The following is a 24,627-nucleotide window of genomic DNA, read 5'->3' as shown; positions in this document are numbered from 1 at the left end:
CATGCTGCTAGCGAGTGCGTTATAAGCTAAGCTAAGCTAGCGAAACAGTAAAGACACAGTGAGTGAACACTTTGGCTATAAATTAGGTAGTGAGTACCCAGAGACTGTGCTTTGGATGAAGTACGTGAAAATTATACTGTGAAATAAAATGTTATCTGTAGGTGTCTAATTAAATGCACAGGTGAGCTACACAAATGGAACAGGAAATGATACTCTACCGCAGAGAGAGCCAACACCAAATGACAGCGCCACATACTGTCTAACTGTGTGTCTGTCACACTCTGACTGTCTGTCTCTTGTCTGTTTGTATGTCTGCCAAACTCTTCCTGACTGTTTCTTTTGTCTGTCTGTCTGAATGTATCTGTTTGTCTGTAGGTCTGTCTCTCTGTCTTTCTGTTGGTTGGGCTATCTACCCATCTGTCTGACTGACTGACTCTGTCTTTCTGCAGCGAGAAGTGATGCAGTTCAGTCTCTGATGTCCGAGTTGAAGGTTTTGGTTCATCTCGGTCCTCACCTGAATGTTGTCAACCTGCTGGGAGCCTGCACGAGAGGAGGTCTCAGTTTACTCCTGATATAATCTTTGTTTAATCCCAAAGTGTTCCTCATATAACCCTAATATCATTCTTAAACAAATCCAGACATATCTCCAAAGGTTGATTTTGTTCTTCTGGACGCAGCGTTTTCAGTGGGAGAAACGTTTCGTCACTCATCCAAGTGGATAATGACTGAAACCAGCCCACTGAAGAACCTGGCCTCCCAGCCCATTGTTCCTTCAGTGGTTTCACTGGTTTCAGTCATTATGCAAATGTACTGTTTATAAGATTTGGGAAACCTGCAGTCAGCTGAGACTGAAGAAGTCACTTGGATGAGTGACGAAACGTTTCTCCCACTGAAAATGCTACACCTCTGTCAGTGCGCCCCAGGGTGGCTGTGGCTACAACGTAGCTGCCATCACCAGTGTGTGAATGTGTGTGTGAATGGGTGAATGACTGAATGTAGTGTAAAGTTCTTTGGGGTCTCTAGGGACCAAGTAAAGCACTATACAAATACAGGCCATTTACCATTTACCATTTTATGTCCAGATGAACAGAATTAACTTTTGGAGATTTACTTACCTGGATGATTGAGCATGCATCAAGACATAATCCAGACATAATTCCAAGCAAATACAGAATTAATCCTCTTTTAATCCTCATTTATTTCTAGACTATTCTTTTCCCGAGTATTCACAAACTAATGTCTATCCTACAGTAAGTAATTTTATTTTTATTTATTTACAAGTTTCCAACTTAACCGTGACTGATTATGACCAACACTAATGAGTGAACAGGTGAGGCACACCAACTGTACATAGCGGAGATTAAACAGAGGTGTTCTTGTTGTCTGCAGTATCCTGGGATAATAATTCATGGAGATAATTGACTTAGTTCTAACCCAAGTCTTAGTCCTAAACCATCTCCAATGCTGTCCATACTCAAACTGATGCTAACTTAATCCTGACATGTCACCTGTGCAGGTCCCGTCTATCTGATCACTGAGTTCTGTTGTCATGGAGACCTGGTGAACTACCTGCAGAGGAACAAACATACCTTTCTACATGGAGACACACAGACCAAAAGGTCTGTCACACACCCAAACCCACACACACGTAGATTCTGTCCAGTGCTGACTCACTGGCTCATCCACACTCATCCACAGTGACAATGATGGAGGTTACATAGACATGAACAAAGAGGAGAGCGCTCAGTACGTTGCCATGAAGGAGCTCAGCTACGCCGACATCGAACCCGCCGTATACGAGACACCGTACACGCCTGCAGGTGATGGCTGCACACATTTATGGCCATAAATATGTGGACACACCACACTCCTACCTGCAGAGTCAAGTCACTGAACATCCATATTAAGAAGCTGTTCCATGGACCAGTATGGGATATCTCTGGTTTAACTGGTGTTGTTCTACTTCAGACCAGCAGGAGGCATCATCGCTGCTCCTCAGTGACAGTCCTCTCCTCAGCCTCAATGATCTCATCAGCTTCTCTTACCAGATTGTTCAGGCTATGGACTTCCTATCATCTAGAAAGGTACTAACACTCATAAACACAAATTCTTCAGTATGTACCTGTCACATGACCATAGGTGTAAACTGAGTTCAAGTTGTTGAATGGATCGGTTCTCACATAGCGCTCTTCTACTCTAACTGAGCACTCAAAGTGCTTGACACAACCTCCCTTATTCACTGAATCACTTTCTTCTATGCAAGTGCTTTTTCTAACATTCACACACATTCATACTTGGGTTTGCCCGAGGATATTTGCATATTGCAAGCACAACGGAGCAGCCAGAGATTGACGAGAGCAAAGCAGCTTTAAATAAAATCTCATTGTTGCTCTCAGCTGTTCTGAAATATAAGATTTATTTTAATTAATGAACAATTTCCTCTTACAGTTTACCTGTTACAGGTTACAATTTAAATTTTGTTTTGATGAAGCAGATTCAAACTTCAAATGGTTGAAATGTTGTGATTGCACCAATGGTTAAAGAGTTGGTAGATTAACCTAAAACCTATGATCCCATCCATTTTAATGGGTTAAAGGCACAGTATTGCAGTGGTTTGAATCTCTGTGTCCCATTCGACTTTTAAAAACTCTAATTGGGTGATATGGTACTATAAGGTCATTAAGATAAGATGGGGCCTGATTATTTAAGATGTTGAATGTGAGGAGCAGGATTTTGAATTCTGGATTTAACAGGGAGCCAATGCAGCAGAGTGAAGAGTATGCGTGAAGAGTTCGTGGGGTCCGCCACTGGTGGCTTTGTGGATGCAGTGAGTGCAATAAGTGTCTGATTACTAGCTAAGTCAATCAGAGGTCAATAAAGTCAATATTGAATCAGTGTGTAACTTTGCCAAAACAATGTGGGACTCTGTAGATTTCTCTGGTCCCCTCCCCAATTGGACAAGGAGTGGCATGTTTAGCCGCATCTTCTCCTTAAATTGCTGGCTGTCTGAGTGGTGTCAAAACCAATGTGGGCTTCACCAGGAGTGCAGAGGTAGGTTGAGTATCCAAAATTGTGCTCAAGTAAGAGTAGCATTACTTTAAGTGAAAAGTAGTCATTCAAAAAATTACTCAAGTAAGAGTAAAGAGGCTACACAGAACTACAGGGTTTATTATGTGAAACAGCAGCTTTAGTTTAAACAGCCTGCGTTAGGAGGCTAGCTTCATCCGTCTCCCTTCCCTTTGGTTGGAAGGGACGGGGTTTCATCTTTTTGCAGCCAGTCACGGCTTTCATCACCGTCTTTCTCGTCTTTCCCTGGAGTAACAGCCAAAACATGCAAGGAGGATCTATTAGCTAGCACTGCTTAGCCTTGCATACGTTCCTATTTTAAACTTAATCTGGAATTTATTGCAAACCGTTTGTGCGGGATATGAATACCAACATTTTGTTTTTCAACAAGAGTTAGTAAAAAACATCTCCAGTGTGACAACATTTTTATGCCAAACATCCGCAGCTTGGCAGGCTATACAGCACTATAATGCCCAGACCTCATTCTTTTGAAAACCATACATCTTTCCACAGGTCTGAACTTCATCAGACATCACCTAGACACACTTTAACAGTTAAAGCAGTAGAGACAAGCTGTGTTTACATTTGCATGGAACTCTAACTTCATTAAACAGGCTAGCTGTTAGCTTATAGCTCACACAGTTTGTGGGTGATAAGTTATCTCAAACTTATCTCACCACAACGTGGCGCCGAAAATATGATGTGATTCTAATTTGGTCAAACTCAGGAAGGAAGGAGGAAACCGCCTCCATATCCCCGCAGTCATGTGACGGACCTCTCCACAGGGAAGAAGTGAACAAGGCCAAGGTCCAATCCTCGAGGTCCAGTGTCCAAAAACTATTAAACATGCCCTCACTGCAACACACCAGAATAAAATTATTAGGTCATTAGCAAGTACTTGACTGCATGCTGAGGTGGCAATTCAGCCATTTAATTCATGTGTGTTGGACTACGGACATATCAAAAAGTTGTTGACACAACATTAGACTGAAGTCCACCTAGCCACAGCTAAAAAGAAATGTAGAGTAAACTTACCTGGACACAGTTAGACAAGTTGAGTTTTTTCATGCTGAATTTTGGTTTGTTGTGGCTCACACTGAAGTCACCACATTATAAAGCTGTTCTTGTAAGCTTCTTTCTTTCAAATTCTTTGTATTTGAGGCCAAGGGTGTTCATCCTCTTCAATTCTAGCGGACACGGTTGCCTCTCCCATGTTATTATGTGTTTCATCTTTCTTGGGCCACTCTGCCTGCCATAGTGTATAACTGGTCATGTGACTGCATGCCTACATCTGATTGGTGAAAGAGGTACAGGAAACTCCACTGGTGGCACAATCTGTTATTTCTAGTATTATCTAATGTTTGAAATTAATTACTTTTTTTTTTTTTTAAAGTAATGAGTCAAATATTGCCAAATATAGAAGATTAACAGTAGTGTTCCTTCTTCACAAATGTACTCCAGTATGAGTAAAAAGTATGGTGCAATAAAGGTACTGCTAGGAGTACCTTTTTTTTTTTCAAAAACGTACTCAAGTAAATGTAACAGAGTAAATCTAACTCGTTACTATCCACCTCTGCAGGACTGCCATGTTTAGCCACATGTTCTCTTAAATTGCTGGCTGTCTGAGTGGTGTCCAAAAAACAATATGGGCTTCATAGATAATTGGGAAACTTTCTGTAGAAAACCTGGTCTTGTTAGGAGAGATGGCATCCAACCCCCCAAAATATGACTATCCAGAGTTGAGACCATAAAGCAGAGTTGCAGTCTTACACGCCTCTGCAGCTTCTGTCCTCCTGTTACCCCCCAAAACCCATCTCCATAGAGACTGTGTCAGCTCCCAAACAGACAAAAAACAAACTAAAAACCAGCAATTTAAACACAAAATATATATATAGTACGCACAACAGCACAAAAGAGTAAAACAGGGAAATTTATTATATTATTATTATTATTATTATTATTATTATTATTATTAAACATTAAGTCTCTCTCTTCCGAGTTTTTGTTAGTATACTCTGCCTTACACACTGTACAACCTCATTAGTTCCCAGAATTCATGCGGGTGGGTGCATGGGGGCTCAGCCCCGGTGCGGGAGACTTCTGGTGCATCGGCCCAACTGGAAGTCTCTCTAACTGGTGGGGAGGCTGTTACATCTTTGCAGGAGGTCTCCTCTCTACAGGAGCTCACTCTGCAGGTGGGGGACAGATATAGGAAAGGTAGAAAATGAACTCAAACTGGGTGTCTTGTGTAGTGTTTTGGGTGTCTTGTGTAGTCTGGGAGATGATTGGATGATGGGGTGGGTGCAGTTTTCACTGCAGTGGGGTCAGGTGGGCTGCCCCGGACTTTGTGGGGCTGGGCGGTGCTGCTGCTTTGGGCCCTGGTCCGGATAGGCCTGGCTGTAGTTGAACCGTTACTTAAAAAACATCTCTAGACCCAGCTGTCTTAGCTAATTATAGGCCAATCTCCAACCTTCCTTTCATATCAAACATTCTTGAGAAGTCTTTCAGTGGTGCTAGTTTCAGTCACTGTTAAAATGTCCTGTTTATATGGTTGAAACCTGCAGTCCTGTTACATCGCACCATGTAACAGGAACAGGAAGTGATACTGAGATACGAGGGTTTTGTTGACCAGTTGATGTACTCACATGTTACCTTGTTTACCCATTTATCTGTATTCGTGTTGTGTGTCCCTCAGTGTGTGCACAGAGACCTGGCGGCGAGGAACATTCTGGTGTGCGAGGGGAAGCTGGTGAAGGTCTGTGACTTTGGTTTGGCCAGAGACCTGCTGAAGGACCAGGATTACATCGCCAGGGGAAACGTTAGTTAACCAGTTCAGTCAACTATACTGAGGGCTCCTGACATCATCAGGTCAGGTGTTCACCTGTGCACCCACCTGTGTGTTTCAGAGCTTCCTGCCGCTGAAGTGGATGTCTCCAGAGAGCATCTTCCAGAACATTTACAGCTCGCAGAGCGATGTTTGGTCCTATGGAGTTCTGCTGTGGGAGATATTCTCTCTGGGTAACCCAGTCTGTCACACCAGTGTCCAGCAGCCTCGCCTCTGTCAGTGCGCCCCAGGGTGGCTGTGGCTACAGTGTAGCTGCCATCACCACTGTGTGAATGTGTGTGTGAATGGGTGGATGACTGGATGTGTAAAGCGCTTTGGGGTCCTTAGGGACTAGTAAAGCGCTATATAAATACAGGCCATTTACCATTTGCCATTTACACGGGGTGGACTGGTTGAGGTTTATTGATTCTTCTTGCTGACGTTTACCCTTTAAAGTTATACACACAGTTTTAATTTGAAAGTGTAAATTGGTCATTAACTGGAAACCAGTTCAAAACCAGGAAACAGATCCAGCAGCTGGAACAAACCATTACCAGCAACCTCACAGCCCAGAAGAACAGACTTAACTTTAATCAAAGTGAAAAAAGGGAATTTATTGTACATTTCAATCAAAAACAAGAACAAAGGTCCAGACGTCGCTGTGAGATCTTCTTCAGACTCACACTTCCCTCTGGTCGACTGTGACAGGTGTGTCTGCTCAGTACTGTCAGCCTTGTCTCCGCCCCCTCACCACAGGGTTTCTGTGTTTTGGTCCCAGGCTGCAGCCCATACCCCGACCTCCCCATGACCCAGGAGTTCTACTCTGCTCTGAAGAGAGGATACAGGATGAGTCGACCCGACCACGCTCCTGAGGACATGTATGACACAACGCATGCAGGCGCACACATCAGCTTCCTGTGACAACGCTCAGCATGACCCTCTGCACTTTTCGGTCTGCAGGTACGACGTGATGAAACGCTGCTGGGAAGAGAAACCTCAGTCCAGACCTTCATTCTCTTCACTGCTCATCGCAATGGGCAACATGCTGACTGACGACTATAAACAGGTACCAACACCTGCCTCAGGTAAGCATCACACACCACCTGACCCAGGAGACGCTGACCATGTTGTTGTGTGTCAGCGTTACCTGCAGATTGCCGAAGACTTCCTGAAGGGAGGAAATCCAGCTGTGCAGCGATACAAGCAGAGTGTATCCAGCGGTGCAGAGGAGCAGGAGGACGCGCACGGTAACACACACAGTAACACAGACACGCTAACACACTCTCACACAGTACCACACGCGGTAACACTCACTCGCACAGTAACACTCATGTTAACACACACACACCGTAACACACACACACGCACATTAACACACATGGTAACACTCACGCTAACGCACAAACTCGCACAGTAACACACATGTTAACACACACACACACAGTAACACACAGGCTAACAAAAAACACTGTAACACACACACACACACACGTATAGACACACACACAGACCCACACAAACACACACACACACACACATACAAAAACAAAATCACACAGAGACACACACGCACACACAGACAGACACACACACACCCACAGACAGACACATACAGACACACACACAGACACAGACAGACACACATACAGACACACACACACACCCACAGACACACATACAGACACACACACACACACACAGACAGACACACACACAGACACAGACAGACACACATACAGACATACACACACACCCACAGACACACATACAGACACACACACACACACACCCACAGACACACACCCACAGACAGACACACACACACCCACAGACAGACACATACAGACACACACACACACCCACAGACAGACACATACAGACACACACACACACCCACAGACAGACACACACACACACATACAGACAGACACATACAGACACACACCCACAGACAGACACACACACACACACAGACACACATACAGACAGACACACATACAGACACACACACACCCACAGACAGACACACACATACCCACAGACAGACACACATACAGACACACACACACACCCACAGACAGACACATACAGACACACACACACACCCACAGACAGACACACACACACACATACAGACAGACACATACAGACACACACCCACAGACAGACACACACACACACACAGACACACATACAGACAGACACACATACAGACACACACACACCCACAGACAGACACACACACACCCACAGACAGACACACATACAGACACACACACACACACACAGACACACATACAGACAGACACACATACAGACACACACACACCCACAGACACACACCCACAGACACACACACACACACACTCCCACAGACAGGTCACTTTTGAAAATCAAAGAAGTTTAAAACAAATCCCGCCCCTTTTCTTCACAGCAAGTGCCACCTCTCAGGTAAATAGGCCAGAGGCGGAGCCAGTAGAGGCAGGTCCCTCGCATGTCGCTTACATTCTGCCCGTTACCGAAGTCACAATTGAAAGCAGCGGTGGCGCTGCGCTGGACGCAGTCAGGTACGAAACCATGTGATGCGGTCAGGTACGATCCTGCAGGCTACGATGTCTGTGTGGATGATAGAAATGATGCTGTGTTTTCTCTGCAGCCCTTCGATGTCAGACTCTCCCGCCATCTCATACTCTCCCGAAGTGACATCATCAGAGAACAGACAGGAAGCTGTGGGGCCTGAGGAGGAGAGCTGCCTGTGAAGGTTTCACCTGCCTGAAAGGCAGGGTTTAAATAACCCATGCATCTCTGCAAAGGGGCTCCTGTGCCCTGAGTATGGACTGTAGGAGGTTGTGTAACCTTTTTACCTGCAAAGCTTGTTTAGGTCACAGAGTCAGAGTGGGCTGAGTGTGCAGCAGGTCCTGATTCACATTTATAAACTTTAGTATCCTCATGTACTCTGACTTTTCTATCTGTATATCCAAACTGCTGGCCCGTGTCAGGACTGAAGCTCCCATTAAAATGTACTCGTGGATCAGACTGTTCTGATGCTTCCTCATGAGAAACACAACACACACATATCAGGGTCAACAACAGTCAGCTCACCTCCAATGTTCAGGTGGAGGTTCAGGTGAAGCTAGCAGCTACAGCCACCTGTTTCACCATCCACATCAGTCACAGAGCCCACACCCCTAATAATGCCAAGTTCAATACAATTTCTGAACATGAAGCTGCTTTGGTATCTATATAGACCAGTTTGTGTATCAGGCTGTTAGCATGTTTATTTTAACATGGGAGTCTATGACTCACTGCTGCCTCTGCTGGACACCAGAGGCACTGCAGTTGTCATGATTTCTTATTTTTGCTTAGGTGCTGGTGGTGGAGAAGAATATTTGAGTTTTTAAGTTTAAACCAGATTCGATTCAATTTTATTTATATAGAGCCAAATCACAACAGTCACCTCTTATAAGGTAGACCCTACAATAATACATGCAGAGGGGAGGTGACAAAGAGAAAAAAACTCTTAGTGTCAGCACGTGAGGACAGGAAACCTGCAGCAGGTGGAGGAGGAGGTTCCCCTTGCAGGTAAGCGCTCAGTATAAAGGGACCTCAGAGCCCTGGAAGCCACGTCCTCTGTGCCAGCTGCATTTCTTCTGCTTCCTGTTGGAGAGCTGGAGGGCAGAAATGTGCTGAATGTCTGAAAATGTTTCCTGTGAAAAGAAGAATCGCTGTGACTCAGCTTCTTCCTCATTTATCCCGCAAAGTTAAAATATTGTGTCAGAAGGCAGCAGGCAAGGGCTTAAAGGACCTCCAGGTTACCGCTGTTTACTCCCTGAACTGTGAGAAAGCTCATTAAACCCAAGAAAACCTCCTAAGATCTTGATTGTCGTCACACCATGGATCCCCGAGCAGCTTCCAGGGTTTTTGCTCATTTTAGCAACCGCAGGTTTGAGGCTGACCACAGGAAGTCCCAGAATAATTACATTGTTTCACAGACAGTAACACAGACTCTGCCTTAATGAAACTAGACCTCAGGCCCTACGATGAGTCCATCTGTGGTCATGGAAACCAGCTGACAGGTACAGGTGTGCCGCTCCCAGCAGGGCGCTGGTCCCCCAAACATGACAAAAACCACATTAATATCAGATAGAGGTCAGCTGACCGCCTGACCTCACCACAGAGCCCGAGTCAACCACACCAACATACACACAGAGAGGGGAACCCATGGAAACAATAACCCCAAAGCAGATGGTTTGGTCCACCTGTTGGACCTTTACTCCAACCACCTCACACCGCTCTTTGGTTCAAGCAGGAATTGCAGCATGCGACCTCTCAGTGACGTGGACGCCATCATTAATCTGCTGAAGGAGCGAACCACCACTGACCAACGAGCAGGGAGGAGCACACGGGTGCACTGAGGCAGGTAAGAAATCATGTTAACCACAGAGGTGTGTGTTCAGCTAGACGTTGACCTCATCGTCTCCAAACATCATCATCATCATCATCGTTTATTTATATAGAACTTTAAAAACACACAAGGCTGACCAAAGTGCTGAACAATAGAAACATAATAGATACCATAAGAATAATAAATACGATAAAATAATAAACATAGTGAAAACAATAAAATATAAGTAAATACAAGTCAGTCAACCACTGAGTCAAAAGCCAGTGAATAAAAAAAAAACTAAAAATAAAAACCAGCACTGACATCGATCGCCTAATGTGAAGAGGAAGATTATTCCAAAGGAGCCACGATAGAGAACGCTCGGTCTCCTCAGTTTCAGCCGTGATTTGGGGACTGAGAGCAACAGCTGCTCAGCTGACCGGAGCGAACGAGTGGGGACAAAGGGCTTCAGCAAATCAGACAGATACGCAGGTGCCAGACCATTTAAAGATTTAAAAACCAATAAAAGGAGTTTAAAATGAATCCTAAATTAAATTGGAAGCCAGTGCAGGGAGGCCAGAACCGGAGTAATGCGCTCAAATTTCCTTTTACCAGATAAAAACCGTGCTGCAGCATTCTGGACTAGTTGCAGGCGTGTCAGAGTGCCCAGTCCAACCCCTATTAAAAGGGAGCTGCAATAATCGAAGTGTGAGGTTATAAAAGCGTGGATAACAGTCTCCAAATCACGCCTTGAAAGAAAAGGTTTAACCTTCGACAGACACCTGAGATGATAGAATGACGATTTCACCACCCCATTCACGTGGCCATCAAAGGTAAGTGCAGAGTCGATTTTTAACCCAAGATTGGTAATCGAGCTCTTCAGGTGAGGGGTCAGAGCAGCAAGGTCAACATCAGGGATATCAGAGGAACGATTCGGGCCGAACAGAATTGCTTCCATTTTACGTTCATTAAAATTTAAAAAGTTTTGAGCCATCCATGACTTAACATCACTGAGGCAATCAAGCAGGAGTCTAATTGGGGAGCTATCAGAATGACTGAAAGGAACATGAAGCTGGCAATCATCAGCATATAGATGAAATGGAAGACTTCCAGCTTGAGTGAACGCTGCCGCGCCTGGCTGCCGCTACTCACCGGTACATTTTTTGATTATTTGGATTTATTTGGATTAACTGGATTTGAATGAACAGGGACATTCACACTCAGGACCAGATTGATCTCTGCCAGGGATTGATTTGCAACGCTTGTCCTCAACTTCTGTTATGTCAGCTGAATGTGTTCTCACGTCTTCTTCTCAGTGAGCTGCACTAGCTTAACTGTTTGAGCTATTTTAGCCTACCTGTTTGTCGCCCCGGCTCGGCTCCTTTTCCTCCACATAATCGAAGATGTGGGCCAAGATGTTCCTGAGCTGGTCGGCACTATTTTGGATTCTCCCGACACTCATCTACCATCCTATGGCTGGACAGCTCCGCTATATGTGGGTTCCGCAGGATTTTCCATAACTCCAATGGAACTAAATCGTTCTGGTCTGCTACTCGCCGCCCTCGCAGGAACCCTGATCGGGCTGTCAACCATCGATCTCTAGCCCACCTGCTCATGGCCCAAGAATAGATCCCTGTGGTAGACCCCATGGCAGAGGGGCCACAGAGGACGATGATGAGCCCAACTTAACACAGAAGCTCCTGTTGGAGAGATATGATTTTATCCACAGGAGTGCCAAGCCAGAAATGCCCACACAAAGCTGTAATCGAGAGATCAGCAGGTCGTGATCCACTGTGTCAAATGCAGCAGTTATATCTAGTAGTATAAGCACTACGTGTTTACCACAGTCTGTCGCTACCAGAATATCATTCATAACCTTTATGAGAGCTGTCTCTGTGCCATGAAACAGCTTAAAGCCAGACTGAAAAACTTCAAACATTTGAGAGTTGTTTAGATAATCCATCAGCTGAGTGTGAACAACCTTTTCCAAGGTCTTACTCAGAAAAGGAAGTTTAGAGACGGGTCTAAAGTTTGACATTACAGAAATATCTAAGCCTGGCTTATTAAGTAAGGGATGAATAACTGCATGCTTAAACTCGCTTGGTACTTGACCTGACAAGAGGCTGGTATTGATTATGTTCAGAATATGTGGTCCAACAGTAGGAAACACTTTTTTTAGAAAACGGGGATGAGCGACATCATTCGGAGAACCACACGGGTTAGCAGTTAACACAAGCTTCTCGAGTTCAGGTAGAACAATTGGTTGAAAAGCAATAAGCAAATTTAAACAGGGAACATGCACAGCCGGGTCAACAGAAGATAAAGTGGAGGGTCTCAAACTGGCAACCTTATCCACAGAGAAATTAAGAAACTTATTACACATAACCTCAGAAGAATTGCAGATCATCAGTCTGAGTGAACGCCACCATTCACACTGGGCGCTGAGCATGAACCCATGAATCAGCTCACTGTGACTCAGGTCGGGTCCTGCTGTGGACAGTTTTTGCTGTGGCTGGTTTTTCTGTGGACGGTTCTACTGTGGGTGGGTTCTGTGACAGGTTCTGTCTGCTCGGCTTGTTTCAGAAGCTTTTGTGTTTCATTTCCAGGCCGCTCGTTTCTGCAGCACAAACCATTTGTCCCACACTGGGTGAGGATGCCGAGTCTCGCTGTTACCTGAGGGGTCACACTCCCTCCACCCGCTCGGTTTATTGTCAGTCCTCACGGCTGATTGGTTATTTAAGCTGTGATAGAGAAAACTGATGTCTACCTGAAACTTGAGTGTTTTATGAACTCAGTCAGCTGCTTCAGGTGGAGCAGGAGGGGAGGAGTCAGTGGGATCACCTGGCACAGAGTCTGTTAAACAACTTCATCTAATCTCAGGATGAACAAAGTCAGAGTTTAATCTGAACTTGCGTCCTGGATCAGGATCCAGGTGGAAAGCTCTGTTTGTAGCCCAGAGGCAGAACTTCACCCTGGTTTCTGTACTCAAAGGTGCATCACCATAGTACTTTATACTGCAAATATTACCTACTCCACACCAGGTGAGGTCTGCAGCATCAGTTACCATGGTGATGGTCCAGGTAAGAAGTGAACCTATTTGATAGTACAGAAACCAGCTGAAGTTACCTGTGGATCAAATTCAGAGGACTGAGCCCCTCCTGTGATTGGATGCAAGGAGGAGGGGCGGGGCAGCTGAGTGCTCGGTGTTTCAGGAGGAAGTTGGACTCTATCAGTCAGACTCACTCTGACTTCAGCTCCAACAACACTGAGCGAGAGAGAGAGAGATGTGGCTCCACTGTGTGCTGCTTTTGATCGCCCTGAGCCGCTCTGCAGGAGGTAAGAAAACAAACATGTTCATGTTTACTCTTTGTTTACCAAAACAAACTGTAAATAAACAACAGAAACAAGACTCTGAAACATTCAAAGTGATGAAAAGGAAAACCTGAAACTGGTCTCAGATCACAGTTACATTAGTAACATCACTTATTAATAATCAAATCAATAACATCAGGAAGCTTGTTTGTTTAATCAAACATCGATCAGTGATGTTCAATGAACAAAACAAATATTTTATTAAAAATGTTTATGACACATTTAATCTTTTCATGACCTGAAATTAACATTTTACCCTTTAAAGCCCAGCGTATCGTAACTGATTCATGTGTTTTTGTGACTTTTGAGACTTCTACATCATCAGTGTGACTTTGTTTTACCCTCAAAAAATGATACATGACACGTTTTTAATGACTAAATTGCAAAAATGTAGCAAATATGATACAATTGAAAATTCATTTATATACAAATTAAAGTTTGATATATTTTTATATATATTGTCTGAAAGTTCAACAAACACTCCTTTATCAAAAAACTAAAGACTTCTGGCAGTTATTTCATGGTTCAGGTTTTAAAGGATTAATTTTATTTTAAGATTTTGTTATGTTATTACAGCTTGGTAATGGTGTCATTAGTTTATTACATGTTTATTACACGATTATCACATTATATTATCCTTTTAGATAACACTGGAGCAACAGGAATGAAAATGGCTGATTTGTTGCTCAGATTGATGTTTTAATATTTCTAACTAATAAATATCTTGATGCATCTCAATCATCCAGGAAAATAAATCTCCAAAAGTTGGTTCTGTTCATCTGGACGTAGCGTTTTCATCCAAGTGACTTCTTCAGTCAGAAAACGCTACGTCCAGATGAACAGAATCAACTTTTGGAGTAACTAATAAATACTTTATAATTTTTCTGATGTTTTGTTTCTCTGAAAGAGAAAATATTTTAATATAATATCAGACATGAAACACATGTTTTGCTCTTTGTTTCGTGAACCTGCTGTAAAAAGTTTTTGATTTTGTTGACCAACTGCGTGGGTCATGTGACCTCAGGCTCTTATTGTTGTGGCTTTGAGCCATTCAGCAGCAGGAAACCAGGCGCTGCTTTCAGAGCGCTCGCAGGACAAAAGTTTGTGGACAGTTAAACTGCTGTTTGAACCACAGGAAGCAAATGTGCACAGCAGCGTCTGCACAGAGCTTCAGTCAGAACCGGGACCACTGGGTCACAGCTGGAACCACACGGCTGGAACAGCACGGCTGCTTTAACGTCTGATATTTTCCTTTTTAAATGATGTCGTGGAATCAGACCCAGGTTATTGATAACGTGTCTGTGCAGCGGTGGTTAACGTACACGTGGGGGGGGGGGGGGGGTCACAGTCCTCATTAGGAGGTCATGTTTAGTGCTTTTGTCCTCTGGATTCTGATTGGATCATTGTCAGCGCTTCTACCTGAAAACGGTGACTTCCATGAACATGATGCTTGGAGTGTTGTCAGCGTGGTCTGTAGTTCTGCTGAAAGTTGAAGTGATTTCTGTGTTTGTGTCTTCTTCACTTCCCTTGTATCTCTATCACAGTCTTGTTTGCTGCTTCGTTTTTGTAAAATTTATAATTCAAGTTCTATAATTATTTTTTTAAATAAAGTTATAATGATCCAGCTGTTAGAATACCTGCTAATCAGTAACCTGCAGCCAAGTCCTCTGTTACTCACAACAGCCATGTTATTGGTCACATGATGTCATTAAAATGCTCCAGCAGCACAAACATGTTCAGAGGTCCTGCTCAGGTGAAGCTAGCAGACAGCCAGCAGCTGCAGTCACCTGTGTCACCATCCACCTGTCAGTCAAAGAGGCCACGCCCCTATAATGCAAACTTTAAGTGAGTTGTAAAGCAGTAAGCACCGCCTTAAACCTGAAGAAGAAGTCTAGCGAGGTTGGAGGGTTTGCTGTGCTTCAGCAGCTGAAGGACACACACCCACAGTACCCACAGACACAGACAGCACAGGAACGTGGGACCAGGACCTCCATCCAGACCCTGAACTCCTCATGGCTGACAGGAGGAGCAGTCGCACCTGCCTACAGATGTTCAATCAATACATCAGTACATTAGTGATCAATAATCAGCTGCCTCTTCTTTAGACACTGAAGCAATTTCTGACTTTGCTTTATTATCAGCTGAATAAAGAAAAACAGAATTGTTAGTTTTAAACATGTTTCTTTCTCTAATAAATGCTGTAGAGTAAAGCAGACCCCTCACGTGCTCACCTGTGCCGAGCAGACACCTGTCTTTCACGCTGGTACAAGCCTGAGCGTTTACCCACAATGCACTTTGTGCATTATGAGACAGATCAAACGTGTTTGTGCTCCTGCACATCATGGATGTTAAACAGAGCCTCACACAGCCTCCTACAGTAGGGTTAAACTGACCTGGAGTCAGCACAGAAAGCTGATTCTGTCCATCTGAATGTTTTCAGTTTGAGAAACATTTCATCATCATCAGGTGACTTCTTCAGTCTCAGCTGTCTGCAGGTTTCCAACCTTTTAAACAGCACATTTGTTTGACTGAAACCAGTAGCACTGTTGGACAATGGCCAAACAACCTTGGCTGATTGTGACCTACACTTACTTTCACACCTTGACCTGTGCAATTAGGTAGAGGATCAACAGGGGATTCATGACACCCTTGGGGGACACTCCTCTAGGACTTAAATCTGGGACTCTCGGCCATTTGACCTTACAACTGAAGAAGCTTCTTGGATGAAAAGTCTTCAAGAAACTTAAAGAAGTCCAGACATTTTTCTTTCCAAGCTCCCTAAACTACGATGACCTGGATGACTGAGAACCTTCACAGACAACAATGGGCTGTATCACTCCTTGATGTGATGTTCTTGTGCCTCCCTGGCTGCTGTGTCTGTGGGGATGGTGTTCGCTCTGTGCTGTAGCATCCTGATGACACCCAGTTTGTGCTCCAGTGGATGATGAGAGTCAAACCTTAGATACTGATCCGTATGTGTATGTTTACGGTACACGTCAGCTTTTAGATGTCCCCCATTACTGATGGAAATCTCACAGTCTAAGAAGGCTAACCTGCCACTTTTCATATCCTCCCTGGTGAATTTGATGTGTCCACCGAGTTAATGTGATCCGTGAAATGTGGTACGTCCTGAGATTTGATTTTCACCCAGGTGTCATCCACATACCTGAACCAATGGCTTGGTGGTGTTCCAGGGTAGGATAGCAAAGCCCTCTTTTCCACTTCTTCCATGTACAAATTGGCCACGAGGAGTGAAACTGGGGAGCCCATGGCACACCCATGTTTCTGCCTGTGGAACTGACCCTTGGGTGTGAAGTAGGTGGAATTAAGACACAGTTTAAACACACTTGGTCGATGCTGAGAGCGGTCCTGTTGCTGAGGTTAGGTTCGTCCTGTAATCTCTTATGAACTACCTCCAACTCTTTAGTAGAAACTCCAGATCAGTGTCTACTCTGATAGTAGAAACTCTCACACACACAGACAGATTGATGAAGTACAAAAATGCTGGAACAAACCACTGAAATCAATAAATCTCATCCGTGTGACTCGTGACGCTGTTACACGTGATGATCTGTGATTTAATGTGTTTTAATTTTTAAATATTTTATTAAATCAAATTAAAGTGCAGCAGTGTATGTGTGTGTGTGATTGTTCAGTGTGTTCCACCCTCAGAGGACAATCATTTCTCAGCTCTTTGTTGTGACCTTAAACGCAGCTCTGAGCTGTGACACTCCGCTGAGTCGCGTCCAAGCGGCGTAAACATGTGGTGATCGCTTCCTCCATGGCCTCCACCCCACTCCCACAGAGTCCTCAGAGAAGGAGAAGTAAAACGAGGAAGTGGGACAGAGGAGACCCTCACACGCACACAGACACACAGTCCCTTTGTGTGTGTGTTTGTGGTCTCTGGTAAAAATAAGAAAATGTGTTTCCTGACTCCCTGAGGTTTCAACACCCCCCCCCCCACGAAACCTCCCAACTGCAGCACTTTCTCCAAACAGTGAAAACCTCGTATGTCCGCTCGGTCTCACGACCTCACAAGCTGTTAGCCAATCATTGCTGATTATTGATCGTTGACTCAATGAGAGGTTTTGTTGGATCTTCTCACACTTTTCTCACTCACTCTCAACTTTGTGTGTCTGAAGTTTGTGTTTCTGAAGTTTGTGTGTCTGACCTTTGTGTGTTTGTGTGTCTGAACTTTGTGTGTCTGAACTTTGTGTTTCTGATGTTTGTGTGTCTGAGGTTTGTGTGTCTGAAGTTTGTGTGTCTGACGTTCGTGTGTCTGAAGTTTGTGTGTCTGAGGTTTGTGTGTCCGAAGTCTATATTTCTGATGTTTGTGTGTCTGAAGTTTGTGTGTCTGAAGTTTGTGTGTCTGACGTTTGTGTGTTTGTGTGTCTGACGTTGTGTGTATGACGTTTGTGTTTCTGACGTTTGTGTGTCTGAAGTTTGTGTGTCTGAGGTTTGTGTGTCTGACGTTGTGTGTCTGACGTTTGTGTTTCTGACGTTTCTGTGTCTGACGTTTGTGTGTTTGTGTGTCTGACGTTGGGTGTGTGACCTTTGTGTTTCTGATGTTTGTGTGTCTGTGTTTCTGACGTTTGTGTGTTTGTGTGTCTGACGTTTGTGTGTTTGTGTGTCTGAACTTTGTGTGTCTGAGGTTTGTGTGTCTGAGGTTTGTGTGTCTGACGTTCGTGTGTCTGAAGTTTGTGTTTCTGAAGTTTGTGTGTCTGAGGTTTGTGTGTCCGAAGTCTATATTTCTGATGTTTGTGTGTCTGAAGTTTGTGTGTCTGACGTTTGTGTGTTTGTGTGTCTGACATTGTGTGTGTGACGTTTGTGTTTCTGACGTTTGTGTTTCTGACGTTTGTGTTTCTGACGTTTGTGTGTCTGAAGTTTGTGTGTCTGACGTTTGTGTGTCTGAACTTTGTGTTTCTGATGTTTGTGTGTCTGAGGTTTGTGTGTCTGAAGTTTGTGTGTCTGACATTCGTGTGTCTGAAGTTTGTGTGTCTGAGGTTTGTGTGTCCGAAGTCTATATTTCTGATGTTTGTGTGTCTGAAGTTTGTGTGTCTGAAGTTTGTGTGTCTGACGTTTGTGTGTTTGTGTGTCTGACGTTGTGTGTATGACGTTTGTGTTTCTGACGTTTGTGTGTCTGAAGTTTGTGTGTCTGACGTTTGTGTGTCTGACGTTTGTGTGTCTGACGTTGTGTGTCTGACGTTTGTGTTTCTGACGTTTCTGTGTCTGACGTTTGTGTGTTTGTGTGTCTGACGTTGGGTGTGTGACCTTTGTGTTTCTGATGTTTGTGTGTCTGTGTTTCTGACGTTTGTGTGTTTGTGTGTCTGACGTTTGTGTGTTTGTGTGTCTGAACTTTGTGTGTCTGAGGTTTGTGTGTCTGAGGTTTGTGTGTCTGACGTTCGTGTGTCTGAAGTTTGTGTTTCTGAAGTTTGTGTGTCTGAGGTTTGTGTGTCCGAAGTCTATATTTCTGATGTTTGTGTGTCTGAAGTTTGTGTGTCTGACGTTTGTATGTTTGTGTGTCTGACGTTGTGTGTGTGACGTTTGTGTTTCTGACGTTTGTGTTTCTGACGTTTGTGTGTCTGAAGTTTGTGTGTCTGACGTTTGTGTGTCTGACGTTGTGTGTGTGACGTTTGTGTTTCTGACGTTTGTGTTTCTGACATTTGTGTGTCTGACGTTGGGTGTGGGACCTTTGTGTTTCTGATGTTTGTGTGTCTGAAGTTTGTGTTTCTGAAGTTTGTGTGTCTGATGTTGGTGTGTCTGTGTAGCTGACCTGTTTGTCTTTGCGTGTGTGATGTTTGTGTGTCTGACGTTTGTGTGTCTGACGTTCGTGTGTCTGACGGTCGTGTGTCTGAAGTTTGTGTTTCTGAAGTTTGTGTGTCTGACCTTTGTGTGTTTGTGTGTCTTAACTTTGTGTGTCTGAAGTTTGTGTTTCTGATGTTTGTGTGTCTGAGGTTTGTGTGTCTGAAGTTTGTGTGTCTGACGTTTGTGTGTCTGAAGTTTGTGTGTCTAAGGTTTGTGTGTCCGAAGTCTATATTTCTGATGTTTGTGTGTCTGAAGTTTGTGTGTCTGAAGTTTGTGTGTCTGACGTTTGTGTGTTTGTGTGTGTGACGTTTGTGTATGACGGTTGTGTTTCTGACGTTTGTGTTTCTGATGTTTATGTGTCTGAGGTTTGTGTGTCTGACGTTATGTGTATGACGTTTGTGTGTTTGTGTGTCTGACGTTGTCTGTATGACGTTTGTGTTTCTGACGTTTGTGTGTCTGAAGTTTGTGTGTCTGACGTTTGTGTGTGTGTGACGTTTGTGTTTCTGATGTTTCTGTGTCTGACGTTTGTGTGTTTGTGTGTCTGACGTTGTGTGTGTGACGTTTGTGTTTCTGACGTTTGTGTTTCTGACGTTTTTGTGTCTGAAGTTTGTGTGTCTGACGTTTGTGTGTCTGACATTTGTGTTTCTGACGTTTGTGTGTTTGTGTGTCTGACGTTGGGTGTGGGACCTTTGTGTTTCTGATGTTTGCGTGTCTGTGTTTCTGACGTTTGTGTGTCTGTGTGTCTGACTTTGTGTATCTGTTTGTCTTTGTGTGTGTGATATTTGCGTGTGTGACGTTTGTGTGTGTGATGTTTGCGTGTCTGACGTATGTGTGTGTGATGGTTGTGTGTCTGAGGTTTGTGTTTGTGATGTTTGTGTGTCTGAGGTTTGTGTGTCTGAAGTTTGTGTGTCTGACGTTTGTGTGTCCGAAGTCTATATTTCTGATGTTTGTGTGTCTGATGTTTGTGTGTCTGAAGTTTGTGTGTCTGAAGTTTGTGTGTCTGACGTTTGTGTGTTTGTGTGTCTGACGTTGTGTGAGTGACGTTTTTGTTTCTGACGTTTGTGTTTCTGACGTTTTTGTGTCTGATGTTTGTGTGTCTGACGTTTGTGTGTCTGACGATGTGTGTGACGTTTGTGTTTCTGACGTTTGTGTGTCTGACATTTGTGTGTCTGACGTTTGTGTGTTTGTGTGTCTGACTTTGTGTATCTGTTTGTCTTTGTGTGTGTGATATTTGCGTGTGTGACGTTTGTGTGTGTGATGTTTGCGTGTCTGACGTATATGTGTTTGATGTTTGTGTGTCTGAGGTTTGTGATGTTTGTGTGTCTGAGGTTTGTGTGTCTGAAGTTTGTGTGTCTGACGTTTGTGTGTCCGAAGTCTATATTTCTGATGTTTGTGTGTCTGAGGTTTGTGTGTCTGAGGTTTGTGTGTCTGAAGTTAGTGTGTCTGACGTTTGTGTGTTTGTGTGTCTGACGTTGTGTGTGTGACGTTTGTGTTTCTGACGTTTGTGTGTCTGACGTTTGTACGTTTGTGTGTTTGTGTGTCTGACGTTGGGTGTGTGACCTTTGGGTTTCTGACATTTGTGTGTTTGTGTGTGTGACGTTGGGTGTGTGATCTTTGGGTTTCTGACGTTTGTGTGTCTGTGTTTCTGACGTTTGTGTGTTTGTGTGTTACATTTGTTTTTCTGATGTTTGTGTCTGACATCTGTGTGTTTGTGTGTGTGACGTTTGTGTTCCTGACATCTGTGTGTTTGTGTGTCTGAGGTTTGTGTGTCCGAAGTCTATATTTCTGATGTTTGTGTGTCTGAGGTTTGTGTGTCCGAAGTCTATATTTCTGATGTTTGTGTGTCTGAAGTTTGTGTGTCTGAAGTTTGTGTGTCTGACGTTTGTGTGTTTGTGTGTCTGACGTTGTGTGTATGACGTTTGTGTTTCTGACGTTTGTGTGTCTGAAGTTTGTGTGTCTGACGTTTGTTTGTCTGACGTTTGTTTGTCTGACGTTTGTGTGTTTGTGTGTCTGACGTTGTGTGTCTGACGTTTGTGTTTCTGATGTTTCTGTGTCTGACGTTTGTGTGTTTGTGTGTCTGACGTTGGGTGTGTGACCTTTGTGTTTCTGATGTTTGTGTGTCTGTGTTTCTGACGTTTGTGTGTTTGTGTGTCTGACGTTTGTGTGTTTGTGTGTCTGAACTTTGTGTGTCTGAGGTTTGTGTGTCTGACGTTCGTGTGTCTGAAGTTTGTGTTTCTGAAGTTTGTGTGTCTGAGGTTTGTGTGTCCGAAGTCTATATTTCTGATGTTTGTGTGTCTGAAGTTTGTGTGTCTGACGTTTGTATGTTTGTGTGTCTGACGTTGTGTGTGTGACGTTTGTGTTTCTGACGTTTGTGTTTCTGACGTTTGTGTGTCTGAAGTTTGTGTGTCTGACGTTTGTGTGTCTGACGTTGTGTGTGTGACGTTTGTGTTTCTGACGTTTGTGTTTCTGACATTTGTGTGTCTGACGTTGGGTGTGGGACCTTTGTGTTTCTGATGTTTGTGTGTCTGAAGTTTGTGTTTCTGAAGTTTGTGTGTCTGATGTTGGTGTGTCTGTGTAGCTGACCTGTTTGTCTTTGCGTGTGTGATGTTTGTGTGTCTGACGTTTGTGTGTCTGACGTTCATGTGTCTGACGGTCGTGTGTCTGAAGTTTGTGTTTCTGAAGTTTGTGTGTCTGACCTTTGTGTGTTTGTGTGTCTGAACTTTGTGTGTCTGAAGTTTGTGTTTCTGATGTTTGTGTGTCTGAGGTTTGTGTGTCTGAAGTTTGTGTGTCTAACGTTTGTGTGTCTGAAGTTTGTGTGTCTAAGGTTTGTGTGTCCGAAGTCTATATTTCTGATGTTTGTGTGTTTGAAGTTTGTGTGTCTGAAGTTTGTGTGTCTGACGTTTGTGTGTTTGTGTGTGTGACGTTTGTGTATGACGGTTGTGTTTCTGACGTTTGTGTTTCTGACGTTTGTGTTTCTGAAGTTTGTGTGTCTGATGTTATGTGTATGATGTTTGTGTGTTTGTGTGTCTGACGTTGTGTGTCTGACGTTTGTGTTTCTGACGTTTGTGTTTCTGACGTTTGTGTGTCTGAAGTTTGTGTGTCTGACGTTTGTGTGTGTGACGTTTGTGTTTCTGACGTTTCTGTGTCTGACGTTTGTGTGTTTGTGTGTCTGACGTTGTGTGTGTGACGTTTGTGTTTCTGACGTTTGTGTTTCTGACGTTTTTGTGTCTGAAGTTTGTGTGTCTGACGTTTGTGTGTCTGACATTTGTGTTTCTGACGTTTGTGTGTTTGTGTGTCTGACGTTGGGTGTGGGACCTTTGTGTTTCTGATGTTTGTGTGTCTGTGTTTCTGACGTTTGTGTGTCTGTGTGTCTGACTTTGTGTATCTGTTTGTCTTTTTGTGTGTGATATTTGCGTGTGTGACGTTTGTGTGTGTGATGTTTGCGTGTCTGACGTATGTGTGTGTAATGGTTGTGTGTCTGAGGTTTGTGTTTGTGATGTTTGTGTGTCTGAGGTTTGTGTGTCTGAAGTTTGTGTGTCTGACGTTTGTGTGTCCGAAGTCTATATTTCTGATGTTTGTGTGTCTGATGTTTGTGTGTCTGAAGTTTGTGTGTCTGAAGTTTGTGTGTCTGACGTTTGTGTGTTTGTGTGTCTGACGTTGTGTGTGTGACGTTTGTGTTTCTGACGTTTGTGTTTCTGACGTTTTTGTGTCTGAAGTTTGTGTGTCTGACCTTTGTGTGTCTGACGATGTGTGTGACGTTTGTGTTTCTGACGTTTGTGTGTCTGACATTTGTGTGTCTGACGTTTGTGTGTTTGTGTGTCTGACTTTGTGTATCTGTTTGTCTTTGTGTGTGTGATATTTGCGTGTGTGACGTTTGTGTGTGTGATGTTTGCGTGTCTGACGTATGTGTGTGTGATGTTTGTGTGTCTGAGGTTTGTGTTTGTGATGTTTGTGTGTCTGAGGTTTGTGTGTCTGAAGTTTGTGTGTCTGACGTTTGTGTGTCCGAAGTCTATATTTCTGATGTTTGTGTGTCTGAGGTTTGTGTGTCTGAGGTTTGTGTGTCTGAAGTTAGTGTGTCTGACGTTTGTGTGTTTGTGTGTCTGACGTTGTGTGTGTGACGTTTGTGTTTCTGACGTTTGTGTGTCTGACGTTTGTACGTTTGTGTGTTTGGGTGTCTGACGTTGGGTGTGTGACCTTTGGGTTTCTGACGTTTGTGTGTTTGTGTGTGTGACGTTGGGTGTGTGATCTTTGGGTTTCTGACGTTTGTGTGTCTGTGTTTCTGACGTTTGTGTGTTTGTGTGTTACATTTGTTTTTCTGATGTTTGTGTCTGGCGTTTGTGTGTTTCTGTGTTACATTTGTGTTTCTGATGTTTCTGTGTCTGACATCTGTGTGTTTGTGTGTGTGACGTTTGTGTTTCTGACGTTTGTGTGTCTGAAGTTTGTGTGTCTGATGTTTGTGTGTTTGTGTGTCTGACGTTGTGTGTGTGACGTTTGTGTTTCTGACGTTTGTGTGTCTGACGTTTGTGTGTTTGTGTGTCTGACGTTGGGTGTGTGACCTTTGTGTTTCTGATGTTCGTGTGTCTGTGTTTCTGACGTTTGTGTGTCTGTGTGTCTGACTTTGTGTATCTGTTTGTCTTTGTGTGTGTGATATTTGCGTGTGTGACGTTTGTGTGTGTGATGTTTGCGTGTCTGACGTATGTGTGTCCGAAGTCTATATTTCTGATGTTTGTGTGTCTGAGGTTTGTGTGTCTGAAGTTTGTGTGTCTGACGTTTGTGTTTCTGAGGTTTGTGTGTCTGAAGTTTGTGTGTCTGACGTTTGTGTGTCCGAAGTCTATATTTCTGATGTTTGTGTGTCTGAGGTTTGTGTGTCTGAAGTTAGTGTGTCTGACGTTTGTGTGTTTGTGTTTCTGACGTTTGTGTGTCTGACGTTTGTGTGTTTGTGTGTCTGACGTTTGTGTGTTTGTGTGTCTGACGTTGGGTGAGTGACCTTTGTGTTTCTGACGTTTGTGTGTCTGTGTTTCTGACGTTTGTGTGTTTGTGTGTGACGTTTGTGTTTCTGACGTTTGTGTGTGTTACATTTGTGTTTCTGACGTTTGTGTGTCTGTGTGTGACGTTTGTGTTTCTGACATTTGTGTGTTGGCCTGTGTTACATTTGTGTTTCTGACATTTGTGTGTT

General features: G+C 43.8%; 2 protein-coding genes across 3 annotated transcripts in view; both read left to right on the top strand.

Moving 5' to 3' along the window:
• LOC146510709 (platelet-derived growth factor receptor beta-like) overlaps positions 1-8,921 on the top strand; it is a 33,156-nt gene extending 24,235 nt beyond the window's left edge. Inside the window, exons 18-28 of the mRNA XM_085174424.1 lie at positions 450-554; positions 1,517-1,619; positions 1,699-1,820; positions 1,969-2,084; positions 5,762-5,884; positions 5,973-6,084; positions 6,669-6,768; positions 6,851-6,956; positions 7,032-7,137; positions 8,325-8,457; positions 8,547-8,921. Of these exons, the coding sequence (XP_085030550.1) occupies positions 450-554; positions 1,517-1,619; positions 1,699-1,820; positions 1,969-2,084; positions 5,762-5,884; positions 5,973-6,084; positions 6,669-6,768; positions 6,851-6,956; positions 7,032-7,137; positions 8,325-8,457; positions 8,547-8,649 (1,229 nt within the window). The 3' untranslated portion in view covers positions 8,650-8,921. The remainder of the gene's footprint in view (positions 1-449; positions 555-1,516; positions 1,620-1,698; positions 1,821-1,968; positions 2,085-5,761; positions 5,885-5,972; positions 6,085-6,668; positions 6,769-6,850; positions 6,957-7,031; positions 7,138-8,324; positions 8,458-8,546) is intronic.
• Positions 8,922-13,487: 4,566 nt separating this feature from the next.
• LOC146510708 (macrophage colony-stimulating factor 1 receptor 2-like) overlaps positions 13,488-24,627 on the top strand; it is a 30,019-nt gene continuing 18,879 nt past the window's right edge. Inside the window, exon 1 of one of the 2 annotated variants that reach the window (XM_085174427.1) lies at positions 13,488-13,610. In XM_085174427.1, the coding sequence (XP_085030553.1) occupies positions 13,559-13,610 (52 nt within the window). In that variant the 5' untranslated portion in view covers positions 13,488-13,558. The remainder of the gene's footprint in view (positions 13,611-24,627) is intronic. The other variant, XM_085174428.1, reaches the window with a different exon arrangement.

This window comes from Neolamprologus multifasciatus, chromosome 10 (assembly GCF_963576455.1).
Source record: "Neolamprologus multifasciatus chromosome 10, fNeoMul1.2, whole genome shotgun sequence".
Taxonomy (NCBI): Eukaryota; Metazoa; Chordata; class Actinopteri; order Cichliformes; family Cichlidae; genus Neolamprologus; species Neolamprologus multifasciatus.
This window is presented reverse-complemented; position numbering and strand designations above follow the sequence as displayed.